The sequence below is a fragment of the Theileria equi genome (genome assembly GCF_000342415.1).
Source record: "Theileria equi strain WA chromosome 2 map unlocalized gcontig_1105316255037, whole genome shotgun sequence".
Classification (NCBI taxonomy): Eukaryota; Apicomplexa; class Aconoidasida; order Piroplasmida; family Theileriidae; genus Theileria; species Theileria equi.
Window position 1 is genome coordinate 1,150,208 of NW_004668230.1, and position 22,010 is coordinate 1,172,217.

Genomic DNA, 22,010 nt, shown 5'->3' on the forward strand with positions numbered 1-22,010 from the left:
AATAAAAATGGAGAGAATTATTCATTCCATTTGTAAGGTGAATTGTTGTTGGCCCATTCTCAGCTCCTTCCATATATTCTGTATCCATCCTAAAATAGGACCGTAAAAGATTTTATAGTGTCGAACCATTAAAATATGTATAGGAAACTTACAAATGATGTAGAGAACGAAGTGTATGTCTAAGGCCGGTCAATATCCCCATCATTTCTGGGTTTCACTCCCACTGACAATCTCTAAAACATCAATATCAATAGATCCCAGATATTTTACGTTTTATTTATGTTATTAGCTTGTAGATGCTATAGAAATTTGTCTCCATTTGTCTAGTTTGTCGTTGTAATACCTAATCAAACTACTTACAAAGCGAGACTGTAAAACTGCATGCACATTACTTTCCAGTTTTAAACGGTTATACTGTTATATAGAACATCTCAGTTTACTTTATAACTATCAATTCGTCTTTTGTATCGATATTTGTAGTATATCCATCAATTTAAATATGGAAACTGGAGAGATAAATGAAAGGATGAAGACGTAGTATGACTGAAACAAGGACAGTCGTTATTGATCTTGGAAATTACCCCAATGCTCGTGGATTTAGTGGTAGTGGAAAGACTTATACATATGATAACGGATGTGTTACAATAACTCTAAACGAAAGTCCCATCGGACTTCCAGGATATAAGAGTGTGACGCATAAACCAACTAATGGCAAAGACATTATTGGCCGTATTGTACATAATCTTACTCCTCAGGATGGATTCTCTAACAATCTTTCCGAATATCCAAGTGTCTCAGTCTTTTACTGGTCAGGGGATAATAGTTTTAGAAACCCTCTCCTAGTTCAACTTGGTGAGAAGAATGAATACTACACAGATGGTGGTAGTGGTAGTTGGGAAAAGGAAAACGAAGAAAAGGAACTCTTAAATCTTTTAGATGAAATAAACTGTACATGGAGTTCCGCTCACATTATTGACATTCATGAGAAATCTGTGCCGTCTTACAATTGTTCCTCTTGTCAAAACTCAATCACTTTAATTTCCAGAAGTATCAACAATAAATACACTAGAGTCACTCATAGTCCTGGTGGGCTAGTTGGCAGACTAAAGAATGGTTCTCAAAACATTACTGATATTCCAATAACAAAGAACTTTTCTGCAGTTTATGTTTATTGGTATCCTAAGGATGAAAAACCGCTCCTAATTCGTCTATCCCCAGAAGATGAATCCAAGAGTACTACCTTATGGTACAAGAGAGAGCCTAATGGTAATACATGGACCAAAGTAGATAGTAGTCTACCATCTGATCATATGGATTGCAAAAACATCCTAAAACTTCTCAAGGAGGTATCACCAAATCAAGATGAAGATGATAGAGAAAGTGAGTGCAAAGAACCAGAACATAAACTAGAAGCTGAATCTACCGCTTCTGAAAAAGCTACTTCTCAAGATCTTCAAACTGGTACTCCCGCTACTACCATCGTTGGGGCAGCTCTTGGAACTGTAGTAGGTGTGATTGCTATTAGTGTTCTTCTATGGAAGAGAAACGTCATTAAAAAAGCTGCTCTTGCGACTTTTAGTGCTTCTGTATAGAATGCATGAACTTCCATAGAGTAGCATAATCAAGATCTTTAGGCTACTATAACCTGTCTTTTAAAGGGATTTGTATCACCTCAGGGTACAAAGTATCTTAGGATAGCACAAGTGCCTCATTTTCCATATAAAGTTGCTATCTTCACCGTAAACACTGTAGATTTGTAAACAGAATGAGGTATGTTCGGTGTTAAACACCCGAATAAATCCGAATTTAGCCACTGAATGAGAGGTTGGGAACAGCTTATACTCACAATCCTCATGACTTGATACCCGAAGTTTTTTACGGTAGAAGTAAAATATGGAAAGCTAAAGGTAGAGAAAGTTGTGAGTTTGTTGAAGTAGCTATTGATGATAAGGGGAACGGAATGGCATATCCTAATCTAAAAGGCAAGGGATACATAAAATATCCCTTTAAAGCTGTCGTAAATAGCACTGGAGATAGTTCCACATCGAATCCATCAGGTGATAGCCCAGCAAATGAAGGTCAGAATGGTTGATATAAAAAACCTATAAGGCAACAACAATGGTAATAAGACTCAGAATGATACCAAACAATAACGCAGTACAAGATGCCAAGAGAAAGCTGCCCATTCCAAATGGTAGAAGCATCTTTAGGCAGACAACAGCTGCAACATGCTCTCATTCTCTGTACATGCCATAAGTATCCTTATGGTCTATACATAATGCAGGGTGGTCCACATAACCCTTCTTCTTACCGCTTGGAATTATGAATGAGCCTTTTCGGAATCCCACGGCTATGCCAAATCCAGGTGACCTATCATGCAGATAATTCCATTCCTTAGAGCAACCAGAGAGTCTCCAATTAATGTGTAAAGGGTATATACGAGATGTCCAGAGAATGACTCCATAATACTAAACTGTCTATTCATAGTTACCTTCAGGAGTGGTGGACCCCTCCACAACTATTCTCAAGTCCCTCAAGAGCATTAAACTATAGAAATTTTAATGAGAATTGCCATTCAAAAGTGTTTAATGTACAGCCCATGAGGAAGAGAAATTCGCAAGTCGGGATAATTATCACTACCTTTCTCCCCATCGGCATTTACATTTGCAGGGAGTCCTCTTAAAGTACTCCATAGAATGGAGTAACGGGATGCATAACTCTTGGCAGAATACTAGAAGCATTGCAGGAATGCAAGGTTCCCATAGGTAAAGGGGCCAGGACCAGATTCTTGCAATGGACGAGTGCCCTGGAAGGCCTGAAATGCATCAATTCTCCGCCTTGATGGAGCGGGACGAGATTCCCATGGCTGATAGTCTAGGCGCCGTGTAACATTTTGGTGACATGATCATTCCCTGAGGTTTCCTCTATGCCCATTTCCGGCAGATTAGTAATGGGTCTCTCATTCTCCCATTTCCTGGCTCATGGCCAAGAGAGGCGCTTTGTGGATGATTTAGGGCCCCTTGTCGCCTGGGTTAAGCTCAATTCCTCGGGGTTATCGAGTTTGTCTGGGTTTAGGCCTAATGCGGTGAATGTCCCCAAAGACACTAGTCGTTGAGCCGATACCAAATGTGTAGCTTTATCATGATAAAACTAGTCAAGAAGTTGTGAGAAATGGTTTCAGGCTGGCGGTTTTGAGGTGGGTGGCGACACATCCGGCCAGTCTCGGGAGTGTGACCGCGCGGAGCCACACATGCAGGGTTTATACGTTTTAAATTTTGTTGTCATTGCTTTATGAGTGGAAGGTTCTGTTGAGAGCGGAGAAAAGCCGAGAAAGTCACTTGGCACCATAAGGGGTGTCGCATGTGTTGCCGTTTCTGGCTGTAACTGTTCCACATCTGCAATCTGCGGCGTAGTCCCACGCCATCATTAAGAAACGATAACGCAGGCGCAAGACTCCAGAGTCTAACTGCGTCTTAGCGGTCCGTTTGGTCTCGCGATGTGCATGTTGGGGTAACGACCAATCGCCCAGGCCTCGGCATTATCCTTTAATTTCTGGACGGGCGGATGGAATCTCGAATTTGAGAAGGACACCGCGTTAGCCTTTGTATTTTAGTTCCTGGAAAGGATACATTCCTCTGTACTTCACGCCTTGGGATTCTAGCACACGTCAGAGAATCCCGAGAGAATCACACATTAGAAGGAATAACGCCTCCGAAAAATGGAGAAGGTAGCAGTTCCTCCGGAGAACGAGTACCATTTCTGGGAGAGTGAGTTGGAGCTGACCAGGAAGACGTCCAAGGCGCCAGATGGTAGGAAGTTCAAATACTTTGACGACAGAGGCATCTTCAACTTTGTCTTTATGGCATGGATGTCCAAGTGGGCCAGAGAAACAGCAAAGAGATACCTGGACCCTTATATGATCCACCCACTTCCACTGGCAGACCAGATACTCTACTGGCAACCAATCTTCTCAAAACACGTTAGTGATGGTATCGCAAGTCTGGAGGCATATGAATACATGGGTAAGGATGGGCGAAAGCGAGCCCCCAAACCCGTGAAACACATTCTCTGCAGAGCCATCTTCCTTACCTTTTGGAAGAGACTACTCACCATATTTGTTGGTGTTGTTGTTATGAATGGTGTTGGCATGAGTATTGCCATTTTTCTTCACAAGCTGCTTGGTCTATTGTCTGATAGAGACTTTAGGTTCATGGCATTTTTAGGATTGGCCCTCTCCATCATCCTCATGGAATTGTTCAAGGAAATTTGCATGGACCACATCAACTACTACGTGCAAAGACTCGAAATTGTTATGGACTCAGCCGTTCGCACTTCATTGTTTCAGCATGGACTATGCTATAGAAGGAGCCAATTTGGGAACTTCCAGGCAAAGGGAGGACAGTGCAACAGTATCATTCATGGATGTTCTGGAGAAAGCTTGTGCACATACAATCCACTTCTCTGCCCAGCTAGACGTTACAAGAACAATGATTTCACACCAAAGATCTATCCTCTAGTGCTAAATGACCCATACTACATTCCGCTCTTTGTGGAGTTCATGGCAGGAATGATTGATTTTCTGACGGCCTTCACATACGGTATGATTTTAATGAGTAGCCAATTCAACATGGGAGCAATGACTATTCTCTTAATCTCTCTCTCCTTGGTAGGATGCATGATTATTATGGAAGTTCTCAATGGCCTCCTAATGAAGTTCTACTTTGGAATCAGAGACCATAGAATTACCAAGATTAATGAGGTGATTCCAAACTTGCTCTTGATTGAAAGAGTGGCTCTAGATGATATCGGTCAAAATGCCATTACAGAGGCTAGAAATGATGAACTCAACATCGTTCTTGTCCGTTTCATTCTCTCCCTCTTCAACAAGATCTTGTTTACCGCCATTATTTGTGTGGACATTATTCTTGTTGTAAATGATTTCATGGGACAAGTTAAGGATGCCACTGATGTAAAGAGTATAAGACCTGCTGAGCTATTGACTGCAATATACATTCTCATGAAGATTATCATCCCATTGAACATACTTCCTCTAAAGCTGAAACTCTTTGTCTATACGTTCAGCTCATTCCTTAGGGTAGACCGTTTCTTCAAAACTTGTTCTCCAAACTTTTACCTTTCGGATAACCAGTTTACAGGGAATGCTACTCTACCAGAGATTGGGCCAGGTAAGGATAAGAGCATACCCAAAAGATTAGTTGTGATGTTCAAGAAGGCCTCCTTTGCCTGGGTTAACAGTAGGAAGGATCTCCTAGACAATACTGGTACCACTTGTCTGAGAAACATTGACTTTGTCCTCAACTCTGGTAACCTTGCCATTGTAACTGGTGCCAAAGGTTCTGGTAAGAGTAACTTTGTCAAGGCTATCCTTGGTGACATGACTCTTGTTGAAGGATCAATGGCTGTATTGCCTCTCTCTACCAACATGCCAATATTCTATGCTTCTCAGGATGTCTGGCTACAAAAGGGTACCATTAAGTCTAACATTACATTTGGTCACAGATTTGATGAGGAGCTTTACAAGAAAGTTTTAAAGGCAGTTGAACTTGGGCATGACATATCCACTTGGGAGGGAGGTGACCTGCGTGCTATTTCTGAATATGGTTATTCTCTCAGTGGAGGTCAGAGAATGAGAATTGGAGTTGCTCGTGCTATATACACCTACCTAATATTCAGCAAGGCCAATAGGGAAGAAAATAATTCAAAATGTTCCTTCCTTGTGGTAATAGATGACTGCTTCACTGGTTTAGATCCGTTTGTTGCTAAGCTCATCTTTAGGAACCTCTTTAATGTTAATGATGGGTTATTGGCAAAGGATGATGTATCTGCAGTACTTACCATCTCTAGGAATATGTTGGATGCTTGTGTAGCCTCTGAAGATCCAGAGTCTTTCCCAGATGCCGCTTTGTATACGGTGAGGAATGAGACTCTTGTGCATGAGAACATGCTAAGCTCTTTCATAAGGAATGAGATTGGTAATCTTGAACCTCCAACCCTTTCTGATGAGAGAATATTACCTCCTGATATGCCTAGTAGTATTCGCCAACAATGCCACTCTGATGACTATGCCCGTGGCAGACGTAGAGAGATTGTTGAATCCAGATACGCTGAATCTCCAACAGTTCAGATATTGTACAAAAGAAACGAGGTCAAGGATGCTAGAGACAATATTATCACACAGTTTGGTGTCTACTTCCGTGCGGCGGGTTGGCCCATCTTCTTCTTTGTTCTATTCACTCTTTTGTTTTCAACATTGGATAGTACCAAGTTCATCATCACTTCAAAGGTTTCTGACTCAATTGTCAATTATACAGATGAACATGATAAGACATCAGTTTCGCTGGAGGATGTTAAGGAATATTGCATCAAGGCTTTGGGATGGATTGTTGTCATTTCTGTTCTTGTCATGATTGGAGCCATCATGCGTATAATTGCAATGACTCAAGCCTTTTTCAATGTATCAAGGAGAATTCATGAGTATGCTGTAAACTCCATCTTTACAAACAACTCTGCTGTGTTGAAGATCAAGAAGTCGTTGAGTAGCATTCAGACATTTTTGTACGTGGACACATTCTTCCTTGACAACTTCTTGAGTTACTTTATTCACGACACGTTTGTACTCTCCATTGAAACTGCAGTCCAGATGTTGACACTCTTCTTCATGATGCCATTGGTTACTCCGCTTACTGTCCTATTTGGGTTTGTCATTCTCCGGTACATTGTATACTACTACATTAACTCCTGCAAGAATGCATATTTTGCACGTTTGGAAACCTTTAACCAGATAAATGCTACAATTGAAACGGCAATATCTGGCCTACCGCTCTATCGTAGTTTCAAGAAGGAATGGGAATTGATGCATAGCCTTGTTGAGCATGTTGATTATAACTTGAGATGCAACTACTTGACTTTCTCCGCCACAACTTGGACATCCATTTCATTCAGAACTCTGCTTTCTCCGTTGGCTCTTTTCATACTCTTGTTCCCTCTGATTAAGTCCAGGGTCTCTGGCACAGAAGTACAAGTGGGTTATTACGCCATGGCTTATTCTGTATTCTTGAGTCTTAATGGTACATTTGCAACCTTTCTCAAACTCTATTGCTTCCTTGAGCTTTACATGGGATCAATCAGGAGGTTTGAGAATTTCGTCCCTCCAAGCACCAAGATCAAGTTTGACAAAAGGAGGAACATTCATCAGACCGATGTCATTGTTGACCGTTCTGCGTCAAGTGGAGATGATAAGATAGCAGATGAGGATATCAAGGATACCCTTCGCAAGAGGCGACGTAATGAGTATTCCGAAAGGAGGGGATTACATTGTGCTAGCCTCAAGATGCTCCTCTTTAAGCATAAGGTCAACATATTCGATTCGTCCAAGTACGCAGTTCCGGGAGCAACCAGAATACAGCTAAAGGATGTCAGTGTACATGTTATCTCCAAGGATTCCGAGGATAAGTGTACCATTTTAAAGAATGTTACCTGTTCTGCGGATACCTCGGACATTATCGGTATTATCGGAAGAACTGGAGCAGGGAAGTCTACTTTGCTTTCCGTACTTCAAAACCTTGCGGAGGATAGAGATGGTTCTGTATTCTTAGATGGTTGTGATCTGAATGATATGCCAAAGAATGTGACTAGGCAGATTATAGGTGTCCTACCTCAACTACCATTTGTCTTTAGAGGATGGACTGTTCGCAGGTTCATTGATCCAAGAATGTTATTTGATGATATCGGTATTGAAATGGCCCTGGAAAACTGTGGTTTGATCAAGTTTGTCGAAAACATTCCAGGTGGCAAGGGTCTTGATACCATCATCATACCCGAACACTATCACAAGGATCTACCAGATTATCTAAAGAGAGCTTATTATGGGCCTACTTTAAGACCTCACGATGCCTCTTCTGCAGATAATGTGAACATTGACTATGGAGCGGCACTCTCAAACTCGCAACTTCGTACACTTTCAGTAGCAAGACTAGTGCTCTACAGGGAATTTTACAAGGTCATAATAGTTGATGAGCCTCCAGAGGATGAACTTGGAGTAACAAAGGAGGGTGTCCCGATTTATGAAATTCTAAGGGCGCACTTCCAACACTGTACAACATTTATTGCAGCCCACGATGCAAATGTTTTGCGCCTCTGCACTTCAATTTGGGTCTTCCATAGCGGCTCCCTCATTAGGACCTGCAAGACAGAGGACATTGCAGACAGTAGTTCACTCTCAAAGATTATAGAGGACTGTATTAAACAGGCTCAATGCAGCGCAGCTTAAATTTCAAAATGCAGATTTTAAACACTGTTGTACCCTTGGTGGTCATTTAACGAGGTATCCTTGTTTGTATTGTAATGCAGCAATCACACGCAAGTCTGAAAATAGGACTTGTTATATTTGGTCATCCCAGTTACGCAAGACTGAAGATGTCTTGGGAGTTGTCCAGGATCACAGGGGACAACATCACACGTTTAATGTTGGTGGATTTTTACTCTCGACAATCACATTTTAAGCTCGCATTTTCGGTGCACCATTTTAATAGTTACACGCTTCTTCCATTTATGCATGTTACTTCGTCAGTCCATCTGCTCTTCGCTCCACAGAGAAGCGCCGGCATGGCTATCTCCGAACATGCATAAATGTTATGGCTTGTGGCGTTCCTCTTCATTCTGCTCGCAGAGTTCCGCTGATATCCAAGGGGTAGAGGCTCACACCTTGCATGTCATCCAGTAGACAGAGTCCAATGTATCGAGCATTTCCGGCGAATAGACCTTTCGGCCAGCGTTCAAAACTCCCACCCATCGCCTCGTAAAGCTTCAGTAGAGACCTTTATAGACCCAGAGAACAGTAACGTGGACTGAGGAACCGAGAGGTTTACGAGAACAAAAAATGCGACTGGCAACTCCGCAAGGGGCCGCTGTGTAACCCGTGGGGACCGATTTTGGGTCAAAAGAAACAAAATGGGAAACGCCAACGGGGGATTCAACTTTAATTCTGGTGAGTTTTTCGTTTCACACGTTTGGTGGCGGTGGCTCTCGGGATTTATGTGCACTTGCAGTCTGGCCCTTGCCGTTTGCACATTTTTTCCATTTCCGGCCTTTTTCACTAAATGTGGCCGTTAGTGTTCTGTGATTGCGGCCGTATGGGCCCCGTATCCTCCCTTTTAGGGCTACACATGCCACTCAGCTGCCAGTGTCTTTATTTCACCTTCACACGAATAAACTCTCGTTATACAGATGGAAAGAACGATGAGAACAACAGTAAGCCTAATAACAACAGCCAGCCAGTCACCTTTGGCAAGCGCAAGAGGAAGATGCTCAGGCAGCTGGCTCCAGTTCGCATCCCATCAGTCATGCCCGTGACCAAATGCCGCTTGAGGCTGCTAAAGTTGGAGCGAATAAAGGACTACCTGTTGCTCGAGGAAGAGGTTTGTGCATTGCCCTATTCATGCATTTTATAACCTGCACGTTATACACTCGCATCCAGTATCTGACAAACAAGTCCCTTCACAAGCCAGTGAAGGCCAAGACACAAGATGATTTGATAAAGTTGGACGATATTAGGGGCTCCCCAATGAGTGTTGGCACTTTGGAGGAAATAATCGACGAGAATCACGCGATCGTCACCTCCTCCATTGGCCCAGAGTACTATGTCAATATTTTATCCTTTGTAGACAAGGAGCTCCTGGAACCTGGATGCTCTGTGCTATTGCACAACAAGACAAACTCCATTGTTGGTATATTGTTGGACGATGTAGATCCACTAATCACGGTCATGAAGGTAGAAAAGGCGCCTCTAGAGTCGTATGACGACATTGGAGGTCTAGAGGACCAAATTCAGGAAATTAAAGAGGCTGTTGAGCTTCCACTCACAAGGCCTGAATTGTATGATGATATCGGAATTAAGCCTCCCAAGGGTGTCATTCTATACGGACCGCCTGGAACTGGAAAGACCCTTTTGGCAAAGGCTGTTGCAAACGAGACATCCGCAACATTTTTGCGCGTTGTAGGATCAGAGTTGATCCAAAAGTACCTGGGAGAAGGACCAAAACTAGTCCGTGAAATGTTCAAGGTTGCAGAGGATAATGCACCCTCCATTATTTTTATTGATGAAATTGACGCCATTGGAACAAAGAGATACGACGCAACAAGCGGAGGTGAAAAGGAAATTCAGCGTACTATGCTTGAACTTTTGAACCAGCTTGATGGTTTCGATTCTCAGGCTGACGTCAAGGTCATTATGGCTACAAATAAAATTGAGTCTCTTGATCCCGCTCTCATTCGTCCCGGTCGTATCGATCGTAAAATTCAACTTCCCAATCCGGATTCCAAGACCAAGAAGAAGATTTTTGAGATTCACACTGCGAAAATGACAATGAGCAAGGACGTGAATTTGGACGAATTTGTAATGAACAAGGACGATTTAAGTGGCGCTGATATCAAGGCCATGTGCACCGAAGCTGGACTAATTGCCCTGCGTGAGAGAAGGATGCAAATTACCCAGGAGGACCTCAAGAATGCCAGGGAGAAGGTGCTATATCAAAAGAAGGGCAATGTCCCCGATGGGCTCTACATGTAAAATGGATGCAAATACAAGGCGTTGGTTTTGCAGACCCGTGACAAGGTTGCTATACCATACATGCTAGTACCAATGCAAGTATAATTTTATGGATTTGTTGCATGTTCATTCTTGTGCATCAGCATTCATTCTTCTAGGTACCCCTGGTCATACAGACTCTTTGTGGTCGCCCGGTTGTTCTAATGGCCAGAATACGTACACACTTCCACGGTTATTGATAGAAATAAGTTCGAGATCCTCTATATGGCCAATGTGTACGTACTGTAGCGACTAGTGTCTGGATGCACTGGTCACCTTTGCCCGCGTTACTACACACTGCGCCTAAATTGGCAAATTTAGAATCCGCTTGGTCCATGAGACCTAAAGGGCATCAAAATATCAACTAGTAGGTCCGTGTCCACTATAAGTCTTCTGGTCCCCACCGAGACAGTCGATATATAATGGATCCCCTCGAGACCTCGCAAAAGGATCCATACGACGAGGCTGAAGCGTAAGTTTATGGTTGTATCGTTACACTTTTGCTCAGAAAGGTCCGAAAACACATAAGAAAGGCCATTGTGCTTCAATCACAGTTGAATACAGAGAATCGGTTTGTTTTAGAGCATATTCCCGCTATTTTCATGGTCATTGTGGGCCAAAGTCTCACATGTGTGAGTGTAGTGACTTCACAGAGGCTGTACATTTAGCCCAGGAACTCCCGGGTCTTTGCTCCTTTTGGTGTTTGTACATGTCCATTCATCTCCCAAGTTACGCAATCCCTCAGGGACTCGAGTTCAAATGTGGAATCAACGGCGAAAAGGACGGAACTGCAGACCATTTGCAGCAGAATTGAATCGGACATTGGGGAGCTGCAAAAGGTCATTCAGGCAATTGAAAATAACCCAAAGAGATACAAGATATCAAAGTCTCTGCTAGAGTCCAGGAAGGAGACTATTGAAGAATTTAAATCTAAAGTTAAAGGCATAAAGGTTGTTGCATATTCCCATCCACATTTAATTTTAGAGCATCGGAAATGCGTATGGAGGAAGACCTGGAACGAGCTACTCCAAGGACTACTCCCAAGCACAATTACAGTATCAACAGGTTTGTAGACACGTGCAAGTTTTAATCAGCATGGAGTCCATGTCCAATGCACTTTAGCCACACTAAACGTTTAGGATGTGATTAGTCAACAGGACATGCACATTGATCAGCTCCATGGATCAGCCTATAATCTACACACACAGGCCATGGCAGTGAATGCTGAGATAAAGAGTCAAAATAGGTACCTAGTGATTGTCACGCACCTTTCCATGTATGAACTTTAGGCTAATAAATGACATTGAGAGTGGCATGGAGGATACACAATTGCAAATTGGTACTCTCGGGAAAAAGCTAGCACGTTATTTAGACACCAACAACCCATCACTTTTGCGTTTAATTTTGATTTTGTGCGCAATTGCTTCCGCTCTGGTTGTTGTGCTGTTAATTTTTTAAAATATTTTGTCTACACATTACGAAGCGGATAGACAACAGGTAAGTTTTTTGGCATGGGTACTTGTTGCTTTCTTTACTAACCATGGACATTTATGATACTACCATACTGACATCTATGAAACCTTGAAGGATGTGAGCTACTTACACATGCATCTTGAAGTGGTGAGGAATACTGGAACACTAAACTCACTAGTAGAGAATGGAGGAGTATCTTCAACTTATAGCCAACGATATGGTATATAATGGTGTGAACGACAGGTAAGATCGCAAGATGACTGATGGCACAGAATGGAGGACTTCAGAAAGGCGCCATGTTTATGGCAGGGCTGACTCTGTTGCAGTCTCTCCGTGTGGCTTTAACTGGAGCAAAGTTTGCACTTGATAGATTTAAAATTCCGCAGCAGTATGCCAGTTCGTTCATTAACATGGTTCATAATCCTATGGAGTTGGCAACGTTTACTGGCATTTTTATTATAAATGCTCTAACATGGACGTCCTGCTTCAAGAATTATGTGAAGGCCTTTACTGCCATTGTAACAAATGTGACACTATGTTGTTCCTTTGTTCTACTTCTCTATGCATTCACTTCTGGGGGAGAACAGGGAGATCTTACCTCCTATTACTGGACTATTGTCTTCGTCTCATTTGTTTATGGGCTTAATGTGGCAACCGTAATGACTGTTGCAAGTGCAGATGCTGCTCTTTTCAATATGGGAATCCCTCTTTCTGGTATCCAAGTTTCTATCTATTACTATGTCTTCACTAAGCTTGCTGAGAGGTATCAGTGGTCAAACGTTAGTTACTGGATCATTTTTTGGCAACTCATAATAGCAATAGTGATTGCGGCAGCCTCCGCTGCTCTCTGGATATATGCTTATGGTAATGGTGCTAGTGGTGATACTCCCCCTCAAGAACCATTTGGTGAGGGTCTTGGCAAAGCTTGGTCTCCAATTCTTATGGGTGTGGTAGGTATGGGTGGTATATATGCCTTTTATCCAGCTATTGCTCCTTACAAGTTGACAGATGTTGGTACTGGTTACAAGATTGATCTCGTTGTTTTATTCATGAGTGCTGTTCCTGGCATTGCTATTGCCATAGCAACTTTATACCTAGAGCAGGATGGTCCACATAAACCATGGGATGGAGGTAATTGGGGATGGCATGGTACTTGGTTCTTTGCAATTCCACATATTCTTGCCATGTTATTGTGCTTTTTTACACTTCACTACCCTGATAGTGGAGTAGCGAGTTCTATAAAGAGTAGTGGTTTAAGGGTTGGAGTCATTACTGTGACCTTAAAGTTTTGTGAAGAATCGCTAAAAGCAGTATCTTATGCCGGAGCTAGCAAACAAGTAGGTAAATACTGCACAAAAAACTGCCAAACCGGAACTTGCCAATGCAACTGCAGTGGAGGAGGAGCCTGTAAACCCAACCTATGTACATCTACTAACTGCCAATGCTGTAAAGACAATGATGGTGGTGCTATATCCTCTTTTAACACATTTACTTCACAATTCTTAATGATCGTTTTGGCCTTTACTGGAGATGGTTACCTGAAGACCTATTCCAAATATGAACATGATCGGAGTAAGTGGCCTACTAGAGACTGTGGGTTCTTTAAGTCCTTAGGATACTGGACATGGAATGGAATGAAGGTGGCCTGCAAGAGTGTTAAGTCCTCTTTTACCAAGAATGTTAGATGTAAAGTTTTAGGTAAATCAGAGGCTTTGCTCATTGTATATGCAGACGAGGAATTTTAGTGGATGGTAACTAGGAGGCTACTAGACTGCTCCCTCATCCTTGGACATTTGTCCCTGCATTAAGAGTCTAGTGGAGAATGTGATAAGACTACTACTGAGGGAGAGACTCATACTGAGGAGATCTCCAATGATAAAGAGTTATGCTCATGCTGTTTGTCAGTTGTCTGATAGAGACAGTTGGCCTACTTCACGTTATGGGTTTTGGAGTCTCTTAGTCATACAAACCATCCAGTATACTCTTAACAAGTGTCTCCAAGAGACTCATTCAGCTCGCTGATGACAGGATATCCTCCATACTGCCAGACAGTGAGCTAGTTGTGAGGGAGGATGGGTGTATGGATGAGGAGGTACGGCTAGATGGAGGAAGTACTATTGGATGATGGGTATGGTTCCTGTGGAAGGACAATTACTCTCATCAGTTCTATTCTCTTACTCATACTATAGACGGATGTGAATCGCAATTTGGTCGTATTGAGATACCTCTACTGGAGTATATAAGGTTAATGTAGTTTCAAAGGTCATGGCTCTCTCTCATCATTTACTTCAGGAGGTCTAAGCCTACTACTACCGCCAAGACTAGGAACTGGGAGAATGTCACCTGCTATTACTAAGGCTGATGAACAAGTTGATAACCCATCTACTAATACTTGTTGCAGTTGGTCTCGCTATTGCTGGTATTGGTCTCATATCTGGATACTTCTCAGGCTCTCCTCAAGACTCTCTTTGGAAAATCCTTACTGGATCTGCAGCTCTTACTACTGGTACTGTAATTCTCGCTGTATTTGGATGGAAAATCTACAAACGTTATTATAGAGACCCTCTTGTACGCTTGATCTAATGATACTCATGGGAAGTCTACGGAGACCCTTGGGTTAGACACGGATATCTTATAGAGTTTTTAAAGAATGTACCATATTGAGCATGCATAGGTCCACTTGTGAACTTTTGTTCCTTAGGGAATATGCCATGCATCCATACTGACAATTCTGCTCACACCAGTTGAGACATGAATGGAGTACTACTGTGGAAGAATGAGTAAGATGGGTAAGTATGGAGGGGAACTAGTGGAGGGACTATTAGAGAATGCTGCTAAATAAGGATGGAGGATCGTAAATGACTGGTACTCATACCTGTACCAGAGGAGAATCGGTTGACATTGACATTGGCAAAACAGACGCCGGTGGAGGATATAGGGATCATTGTCGTAATACCATAAAAGTTGAGAAGAGGGACTCACCTTCAGGTCTTAATGGCTACAAGAGATACACGCACACATTCAGTAGATCGTGTTATGTTGGTGGAATATATTACAATGGAGTACACCAGAGTAGTATAAAGGTAACTGATGCAGGCCTCTATAAAAGAAAGGTAACTGATGCAGGCCTCTATAAAAGAAAGGTAACTGTATACTATCTGAGCTATGATGATAGTAATGTACTCCCCCTAATAGTGGGACTTGAAAAGACTTGGCTTACAGATCAGTATTACTACTACAAAAAGGATGACTATTTTGCAACTTCCGACCAATGGAAAGATGAAGATAGAAGTGTTAGTCAAGAAACTCAACTTCATCCAAAACTTCCAGGAATTAGTACTAAGGTAAAGGAACTTGTTGTACTAAATCTCACTAAACCTAATGGCACCTACTATGCCAATGGAGATCAGAGCCGAACTCCACCAACAAATCCAACTCTTAAAATTAAAGTCACTGAGCCTCCAGAAACTATCCATACAATCTATAAAAGGTACAAGCATAGTCCTGTTACCAAAGATACATCTACTATAAGACTCCTTTCTACCAAAACTACCTCTACGAACATACCATTTGAATCACCTATATATAGAAATGAATATAGTGAAGCTCATGTTTATTTCTGGGAGGGTGATAACAGACACAGAAATCCCCTGTTACTGGAACTTAAGCCAACATCAGGTGCTTCCTCATACTATATACTTTCTGGTGGAGTAGGTAAAAAGTGGAGCCATATTTCTGTAACTCCCTCAGAAGTGATAAAGGTACTTGACAGGGAAAATTGTAGACATAATGGAGCTCATATTATAGACATTTCAAAAAAGGGTAGTTATGGTCGTTACATCTCTTATCCTTGTCCTGGTTGTAGTTCTAAGTGGATTGGACTTTCCAACCATGGTACAGATTATTCTTATTACTATCATTATCTTCATGGTGGTAGCTCCATTCGCGGATTCAAGGATGGTCCGACAGAACAATCCGGAATAACATTCTCAGGTAGAATATCTAGTGTGTTTGTGTATAACTATCCAAGCGGGCCCGAAGGAATCCCACTCTTGATTTGCCTTCCATATACATACAATAGCTGGTTTGAGAGGACCTCTGTAGATTCTAATACATGGAAGTCAGTAGGAGGTAGTAAACCAACATCTACATTTGATAAGGAAAAGATACTAAAGATTTTAAAGGCCATATTGCCAACTGTTGTCATAAATATTGGACAGGGCACTGGTCTTTCCAGTCATGGAAGTTCTATTACATACTCTGATAGTTCTGAACAGATTGAGGCTACGAGGCAGGATCTGACTGGCAGTTTCTCAAGCCTCTCTCATTCTGTTAAAGGTAAATCTACTTTTATACTTGGTGGAATCAAACACAACGGTTTCCCTCTACAAGGTATACCACAAAATCTAGTCGTTAAAAATGTAAAAGCGTACTATGAGGGGCAAGATCCTGAGAATAAAGAGAAGCTTCTAGTGGTTGGCTTGGAGAAAAGAGATACTGGTTCTCGTAACAACCATGTGTATTATAGTAGAGAAACTAAGACATCTATATGGAAACCGGATTTACAGAAGAATACTAAATCAGGTGCCCCTCCTCTTACTACTCAACTTAGGGAGATAAAGGAAAAGCTTAGTGCTGGGAAAAGTCAAAAATCTAACGGTAATGAATCTAATGCAGGTGCTATAGCTGGTGGTGTTTTTGGAAGTCTTACTAGTGGAACTGCCGTAGGCCTTGGAATCTGGAAGGGACCTGCTATAGTAAGGAGCATAATTACAACCTTCATTACTTCCGTATAGAGTGCTCCTCATGACACTACCCTTGGTAGGTAGTAGAGACACTCCCCTCTAGAATACTCTCTTGTTGGTATACTGGAATACTAGGACTTGTGGTAAACATGTTTACGAGAAAAATCATCCCATTCTGAAAATCCTGTGACTTCACTAATGGTACTTAGTTCACCATTCTGCTTCCGCATGTAAGGGTCAGTTAATGAAGTGAATGTATACTACCGTGAGAACACCCTCCTAATCTGTGTTTAAAAGTCTAATGGAGATGCTGGAAAGGACAGATACTGCTATTACTGCAAGGGCTCTGACGACTGCTGGTACAGGTATGCCTACAATGGATGTGGAAAGATACCAAATGGAGACACTAGTCAAGGACTAGGTAAACTGCTTTCTGAACTCAGTACTAACAAAGGAGTACTTGACCATGGAAGGTACGATTCACTTGGTCAGAACCTTGAAAAGAAACTCCAATCTGATCATGACAATTATGACTATAGGAAAACTTTCTGGCTCATATAGTTTATCATCCATACAACCTTTTAAGATGTCATTCCAGATTCTACAACAGGTATCTCAACTGCAAAGGGACCTCTTCAGCTTATTTTAAAGTACAAACCCTTGACGGTAGCTCTAATCCATACACTTCCCCTTGATACTGAGCACATTGATCGGAAAGCATCCATGGATAAAAGACGTACCACAAAACTTACAAATTATGATACCAAAACAGGTAAAGTTCTCGAGTGTAATGTATATGTGAGCCCTATTGGACCTTGAAATCGACTTGACGAGGGGCCAATATGGCACATGCTTGGTCTATTGTAAAGACATCTCAAAGAGATTTTATACCGCTTTAAATAGCTCAATTGAATACAAAATCCTTCTTTTTGAGGTGTAGGAACAATTGTGGCTTTTTTCTCTTTTCATATTCTAGTTCCCTCGTCCCCAAAAGTTCAATGCACCTCCTCCAGAGCGTGCTCTCACCCGCCTTGCAAGATAGACCTTGACATTTAAAGTTTGCCTCTCCTCCGTTTGCACAAAAGAAACACGGGCACATCATTTTTATGCGTTTGGGCTGTGAACTCCAAACGTTTCTTCTCTTTTTTCTCCAGTTGTTTTCATCCAATGCACGGTGAAGTGCGGAACCATTTTCTCTGCACAAATTTTTGCTCCACTTGTGAGATAGCATGCACTTTGGACACCTCTGAAAACTGCATGGATTCTTGCTAGAGGCGCTCCTCGCGCAATGTAGCAAACCGCAAAAGTAACAAACTGTGCGTTGACGCTGGTAGAGATGCGAGAGGTAGAGAGAATGACCGCACGTTTCCGGGGTCAACGCTGATGCTGTATCGTTGAGACTAGTGTTGTTTCCAGTTGAGAGATAGTAGCGATTGCCCATGGTTAGTACGTCCGAGCCAACGTTGCCAGTAGAGATTTTAAAGGACCGTGGAAAGGAAGCAAAGAAGGTACGCATTTGTACGTGTGCCATGTCCTTTACTATGCGATTTAACTTGGCGGGGGAGATGCACAAAAAGATATACGATGGATCATTGGGGACATCCTCCACCTTTACAACTTCCTTGTTCTCCAGGGATTCGAGCGAATCTGCCTTGGAAGAGTCAGAATCTGAGATGTTTGATATCACCTCGTCGTCATCGTCTGAAATGATCTCCATGGAGGAAACGTTGGACGTGACCCTGGCTTCTAGACCTTTTCCGGCCGACCCGGCGGCATTCTTCTCCGCATTTTGGGATTCGTTCCGCTCCTCCTCAACTTCAATGGCCTCGTTTTCATCAATTCCTGCGTGTGTCTCACAGGATACACAGAAATCTTCGCCTACCATTGAATTGTAGAGAAACTTTCGTATTTCCAGCGTTAATTTGCGATAATTCTCAATGTCCTCGGGAGATAACTTGTGTCTGACGTTATGCAGGTCCCTGATTTGCGATGCTGACGATATTTTGATCCAATCGAGTTTATGGTCAGCGTTGCTGTCCGCAGCGTCGGCGTTTTTGATGTTTATGCTCGAAGTATCCTCATCCGACTCTTCATTTGGCTCAACGAAACCTTCACCGACCGTGTCGAGTGAAAAGAGCGAGTTGAAATGCATTTTATGCGTGAAGATATTTTCTGACTGCGGTCCAGCACACACGAGAAGTTACGCCAAATGTAGTGCATATACAGGAAGAATGCGTTTCTAGACTGTAAGGGCTTCTTTGTCTATGCGTGAGAATGCCGTCATAGTCGCGTCTAGTGGCTCAGGAATACGCCCAGAGAGCAGCACATGTCGTCTGGATGAGGCCCAAATACGAGTCTTTAGCGTCTTGAATATGGTATACGGTTTAGCAAGGAGTTATGATACAGGAATGACCCTGGATTCGTCGCCTTCTTCGATGGTGTAGTCCATATTTGTGACCTTGGAGAGGGTTTGTGCCAACGTCTTCATCACCTTTGTTGATCCAGTCATGGCGAGGCTCTACGCATTCATGAATGATAACCGATTCACCTACCATTTCTTCAAGTTTGTCCAAAAGTTGCTTGTATCTTGGCGCCAGCGAGGTGACCAAAAGGGCCTCCAGAATTATGATTAAATCCTCTGCATAACATGGGAATGTAGAGCCGTTTTCTTCTGAATGTGAATGTACGAGTGGAGTTTTGTGGACGTTCACTGGACTAGATCCCCTTGATTTTTCGTTTGAAAAATCCCTAGAGACTGGAGAACAATGGCTCAGTCGGTCGAGTATCATAATTGCCAGGACATCATAGACCTCATGTTTTGGCATTGAACAAGCTAAATAATGAAATATTTGCGATAATTGACCAAGAGTAGCATTGTAAATCTGTACAAATGTGAAATTTTAAATGCAAAGATACCATCTTGCAATCATTTGCGGATATTAGAGTCGCAACTTCGAGGGCGAGATCAGGGGAATTTAAATCACACCAATTGAAAAGGTAGACGAGGTTTGAGAGGATAGAAACATCCGTAAGAAATGAATCCATATAAATCGTAGTTTCTGCCACCAAGCCTCCTACATTGTATGCAGTAATGTCTGATAGAGCCTTTTCCTTGTAGAGATTCACGGCCGTTATAGCGTCGGTATTTTTACCATAAAGCCAAAGAATAAACTCCACAACGTGAAGTATCCCTCCCGGATTTATAGTATTGACTCTGTCTCTGCATTCTTTCAAAAGTTGCAATTTCAGTCTAGTGTCACGCTTCACAATTGGATGCGTAAATGCTTGTGTAAACTGTATATTATGCATGTGTTATGGAGCTTTATAGAGAGGATCTGAGAAATATACGGGTCTCACCTGAACAAACTGGTCGCCTGTGCATTTTGGAAGAACCTCAAGTGCCTTTTCAAATAAATGTTTCAATGCAGATTTGTTGCTTGGGAAATAAAAACTACCCTTGAGATACATTAGAGCCTTTTCGTAAATATCGTCCTCAAAGTCCAGTGGCTTTGTGTTTTTTTCCAGCTTTATCGCACTGCCCACACTGGTAAGCATAAATAGAAATTGCGATATGTCAAGTATGTAACGATTAGAATTTGAAGCCATTTCATGGAGAATCCACTTTCCAACATCTGGAAGTCTCAACTTGTTAGAAACTGCCAGGGGAAATGTAGTACGATAAAACTCTGTGTTGTTGTCAAATTTTACATGTTCCTTCACTGCAATGTTGCATAGTTCATCCATAAGCTCATGTTCTAGTCTACCACTCAAGTAAAAAAAGTGGAACATTTGCGACAGTTCACTTGTAGGAAGTCTAGCTCCCTCCCTAACCATTTTTGTTATCCTTTCCAATGCGGACTCTATAGTTGTATGTATGCGATTGTCGCTAATTTTGCTCAACAAGGTACAGCTATGCATCAGAGTACAGAGTTCTGATATTGTAAAATCATCAACATTAACGATTTGCAATAGTTTCTTCACAATTCCCTCATTACTTCCATCATAAATGATCATTGTTTGCAGAGAAAGTAAAATGGTTTCTCTAGACAAGTTAGAATTTATTTGTTCCTCAACAAACGATAAAAGTCTGGCTTCTGCTCTCCTCAGTAAATCATCCGTAGAGTTTAATGGATTAGGTTTTGCGGTCGGTTCTTTAGTTGGAGGGTTTTCCGTACAACTATCGGACCCTTTATGATGCACAGTTATGGCCGTTGTATTCTTTCTGTATAGAGATATGGAAGACAAAACAAGCAAGTGCCTTATTATCGATTCATCAATGACAAGGGCAGTGCTACCAAGTTTTGAATTTCTTTGCGCATATTCACTACAAGCCAGAAAACTCACTCTTTCGGACTCATTCAGAGAATTTAAAGCGTCAAATTTGCGATTTTCACAATGTTGGAGATATGTTTGGCACAATTCATCCAAAAGTGGTGCAAATTTCATATCCGAATTGCATATTGCAAAGATTAATCTGGAGAGCTGTGAGGGTGAAAAATGGTCCTTTACACTCAATATTCTGTGAGTTAAAATCTTTACCAATTTTGTTCTCAACTTCACTTTGTTAAAAGTCCTTTCTGAGAGGTTTTTTAAGTTGTGCGATAGATAATCCGAGTCCCTGAATACATGCCATTCATTCTTTTGCTCGGTATCATCTTGATCATTCCTAGCTTCACTTGTACTCTTCAATTTCTCGTTTATTCCTGGAATTGCATTAAAGAGTGTATAATTCGTGATATCTTCTACATTGCAATTTACAATGTGCTTTGAATATGGTCCGTAATTCTGTAATGTGTACCCTTTTCCAGATCCACTTGTGGTAAATTCAGAGTTAACATCTTTATTAACCGGAAATTGTGTAGATTTTATGGGATTTGAGGCATTTTCCCCTTCTTCTAGTCCATGACCTGGAGCAAGGCCCGGATTCTGCAAAGTTATTGCACCAACCCTGACAAATTTCGACAGCTTATTCTCTAAACCATCGCATACCTGCAAAGATACCCTTATAAAGGGTGGAACGTCCATAAACTCAAACTAAAGAGGGTCACTCCACGGAGGCTCAAGATGGTGTGTGGTACAGGGAGTTAAATTTGCAATATTCCCTGTTAAAGGGCAATTTATGGTTGTACTTATCCATGTTATACTGCTTATGCTTCAAAATTGTACACATTTGGTCCATTATCAGC

General features: G+C 41.9%; 8 protein-coding genes across 8 annotated transcripts; 6 read left to right on the forward strand and 2 right to left on the reverse strand.

The window, feature by feature from the left end:
* Nucleotides 1-539: 539 nt before the first annotated feature.
* On the forward strand, nt 540-1,592 carry BEWA_039810 (hypothetical protein; the record flags this gene model as incomplete). Its single annotated transcript, XM_004833338.1, has 1 exon — nt 540-1,592. The coding sequence occupies one exon, from the start codon at nt 540-542 to the stop codon at nt 1,590-1,592; it is 1,053 nt and encodes a 350-aa protein (XP_004833395.1).
* Nucleotides 1,593-3,718: 2,126 nt separating this feature from the next.
* On the forward strand, nt 3,719-8,567 carry BEWA_039820 (ABC transporter, ATP-binding protein domain containing protein; the record flags this gene model as incomplete). Its single annotated transcript, XM_004833339.1, has 1 exon — nt 3,719-8,567. The coding sequence occupies one exon, from the start codon at nt 3,719-3,721 to the stop codon at nt 8,288-8,290; it is 4,572 nt and encodes a 1,523-aa protein (XP_004833396.1). The 3' UTR covers nt 8,291-8,567.
* Nucleotides 8,568-8,970: 403 nt separating this feature from the next.
* Nucleotides 8,971-10,588, forward strand: BEWA_039830 (26S proteasome subunit 4, putative; the record flags this gene model as incomplete). Its single annotated transcript, XM_004833340.1, has 3 exons — nt 8,971-9,007; nt 9,247-9,437; nt 9,497-10,588. 3 exons carry the CDS (start codon nt 8,971-8,973, stop codon nt 10,586-10,588), a joined length of 1,320 nt encoding a protein of 439 aa, XP_004833397.1.
* Nucleotides 10,589-11,028: 440 nt separating this feature from the next.
* Nucleotides 11,029-12,064, forward strand: BEWA_039840 (conserved hypothetical protein; the record flags this gene model as incomplete). Its single annotated transcript, XM_004833341.1, has 6 exons — nt 11,029-11,078; nt 11,115-11,177; nt 11,352-11,556; nt 11,591-11,671; nt 11,746-11,852; nt 11,896-12,064. The coding sequence occupies 6 exons, from the start codon at nt 11,029-11,031 to the stop codon at nt 12,062-12,064; spliced, it is 675 nt and encodes a 224-aa protein (XP_004833398.1).
* A 278-nt stretch (nt 12,065-12,342) lies between these two features.
* Nucleotides 12,343-13,824, forward strand: BEWA_039850 (conserved hypothetical protein; the record flags this gene model as incomplete). The annotated part of the gene is made up of 1 exon (XM_004833342.1): nt 12,343-13,824. One exon carries the CDS (start codon nt 12,343-12,345, stop codon nt 13,822-13,824), a length of 1,482 nt encoding a protein of 493 aa, XP_004833399.1.
* A 1,113-nt stretch (nt 13,825-14,937) lies between these two features.
* BEWA_039860 (hypothetical protein) lies at nt 14,938-16,875 on the forward strand (the record flags this gene model as incomplete). Its single annotated transcript, XM_004833343.1, has 1 exon — nt 14,938-16,875. The coding sequence occupies one exon, from the start codon at nt 14,938-14,940 to the stop codon at nt 16,873-16,875; it is 1,938 nt and encodes a 645-aa protein (XP_004833400.1).
* Nucleotides 16,876-17,728: 853 nt separating this feature from the next.
* Nucleotides 17,729-18,998, reverse strand: BEWA_039870 (conserved hypothetical protein; the record flags this gene model as incomplete). The annotated part of the gene is made up of 1 exon (XM_004833344.1): nt 17,729-18,998. The coding sequence occupies exon 1, from the start codon at nt 18,974-18,976 to the stop codon at nt 17,729-17,731; it is 1,248 nt and encodes a 415-aa protein (XP_004833401.1). The 5' UTR covers nt 18,977-18,998.
* Nucleotides 18,999-19,219: 221 nt separating this feature from the next.
* Nucleotides 19,220-21,849, reverse strand: BEWA_039880 (hypothetical protein; the record flags this gene model as incomplete). Its single annotated transcript, XM_004833345.1, has 4 exons — nt 19,220-19,342; nt 19,377-19,706; nt 19,741-20,118; nt 20,182-21,849. The coding sequence occupies 4 exons, from the start codon at nt 21,847-21,849 to the stop codon at nt 19,220-19,222; spliced, it is 2,499 nt and encodes an 832-aa protein (XP_004833402.1).
* Nucleotides 21,850-22,010: the final 161 nt, after the last annotated feature.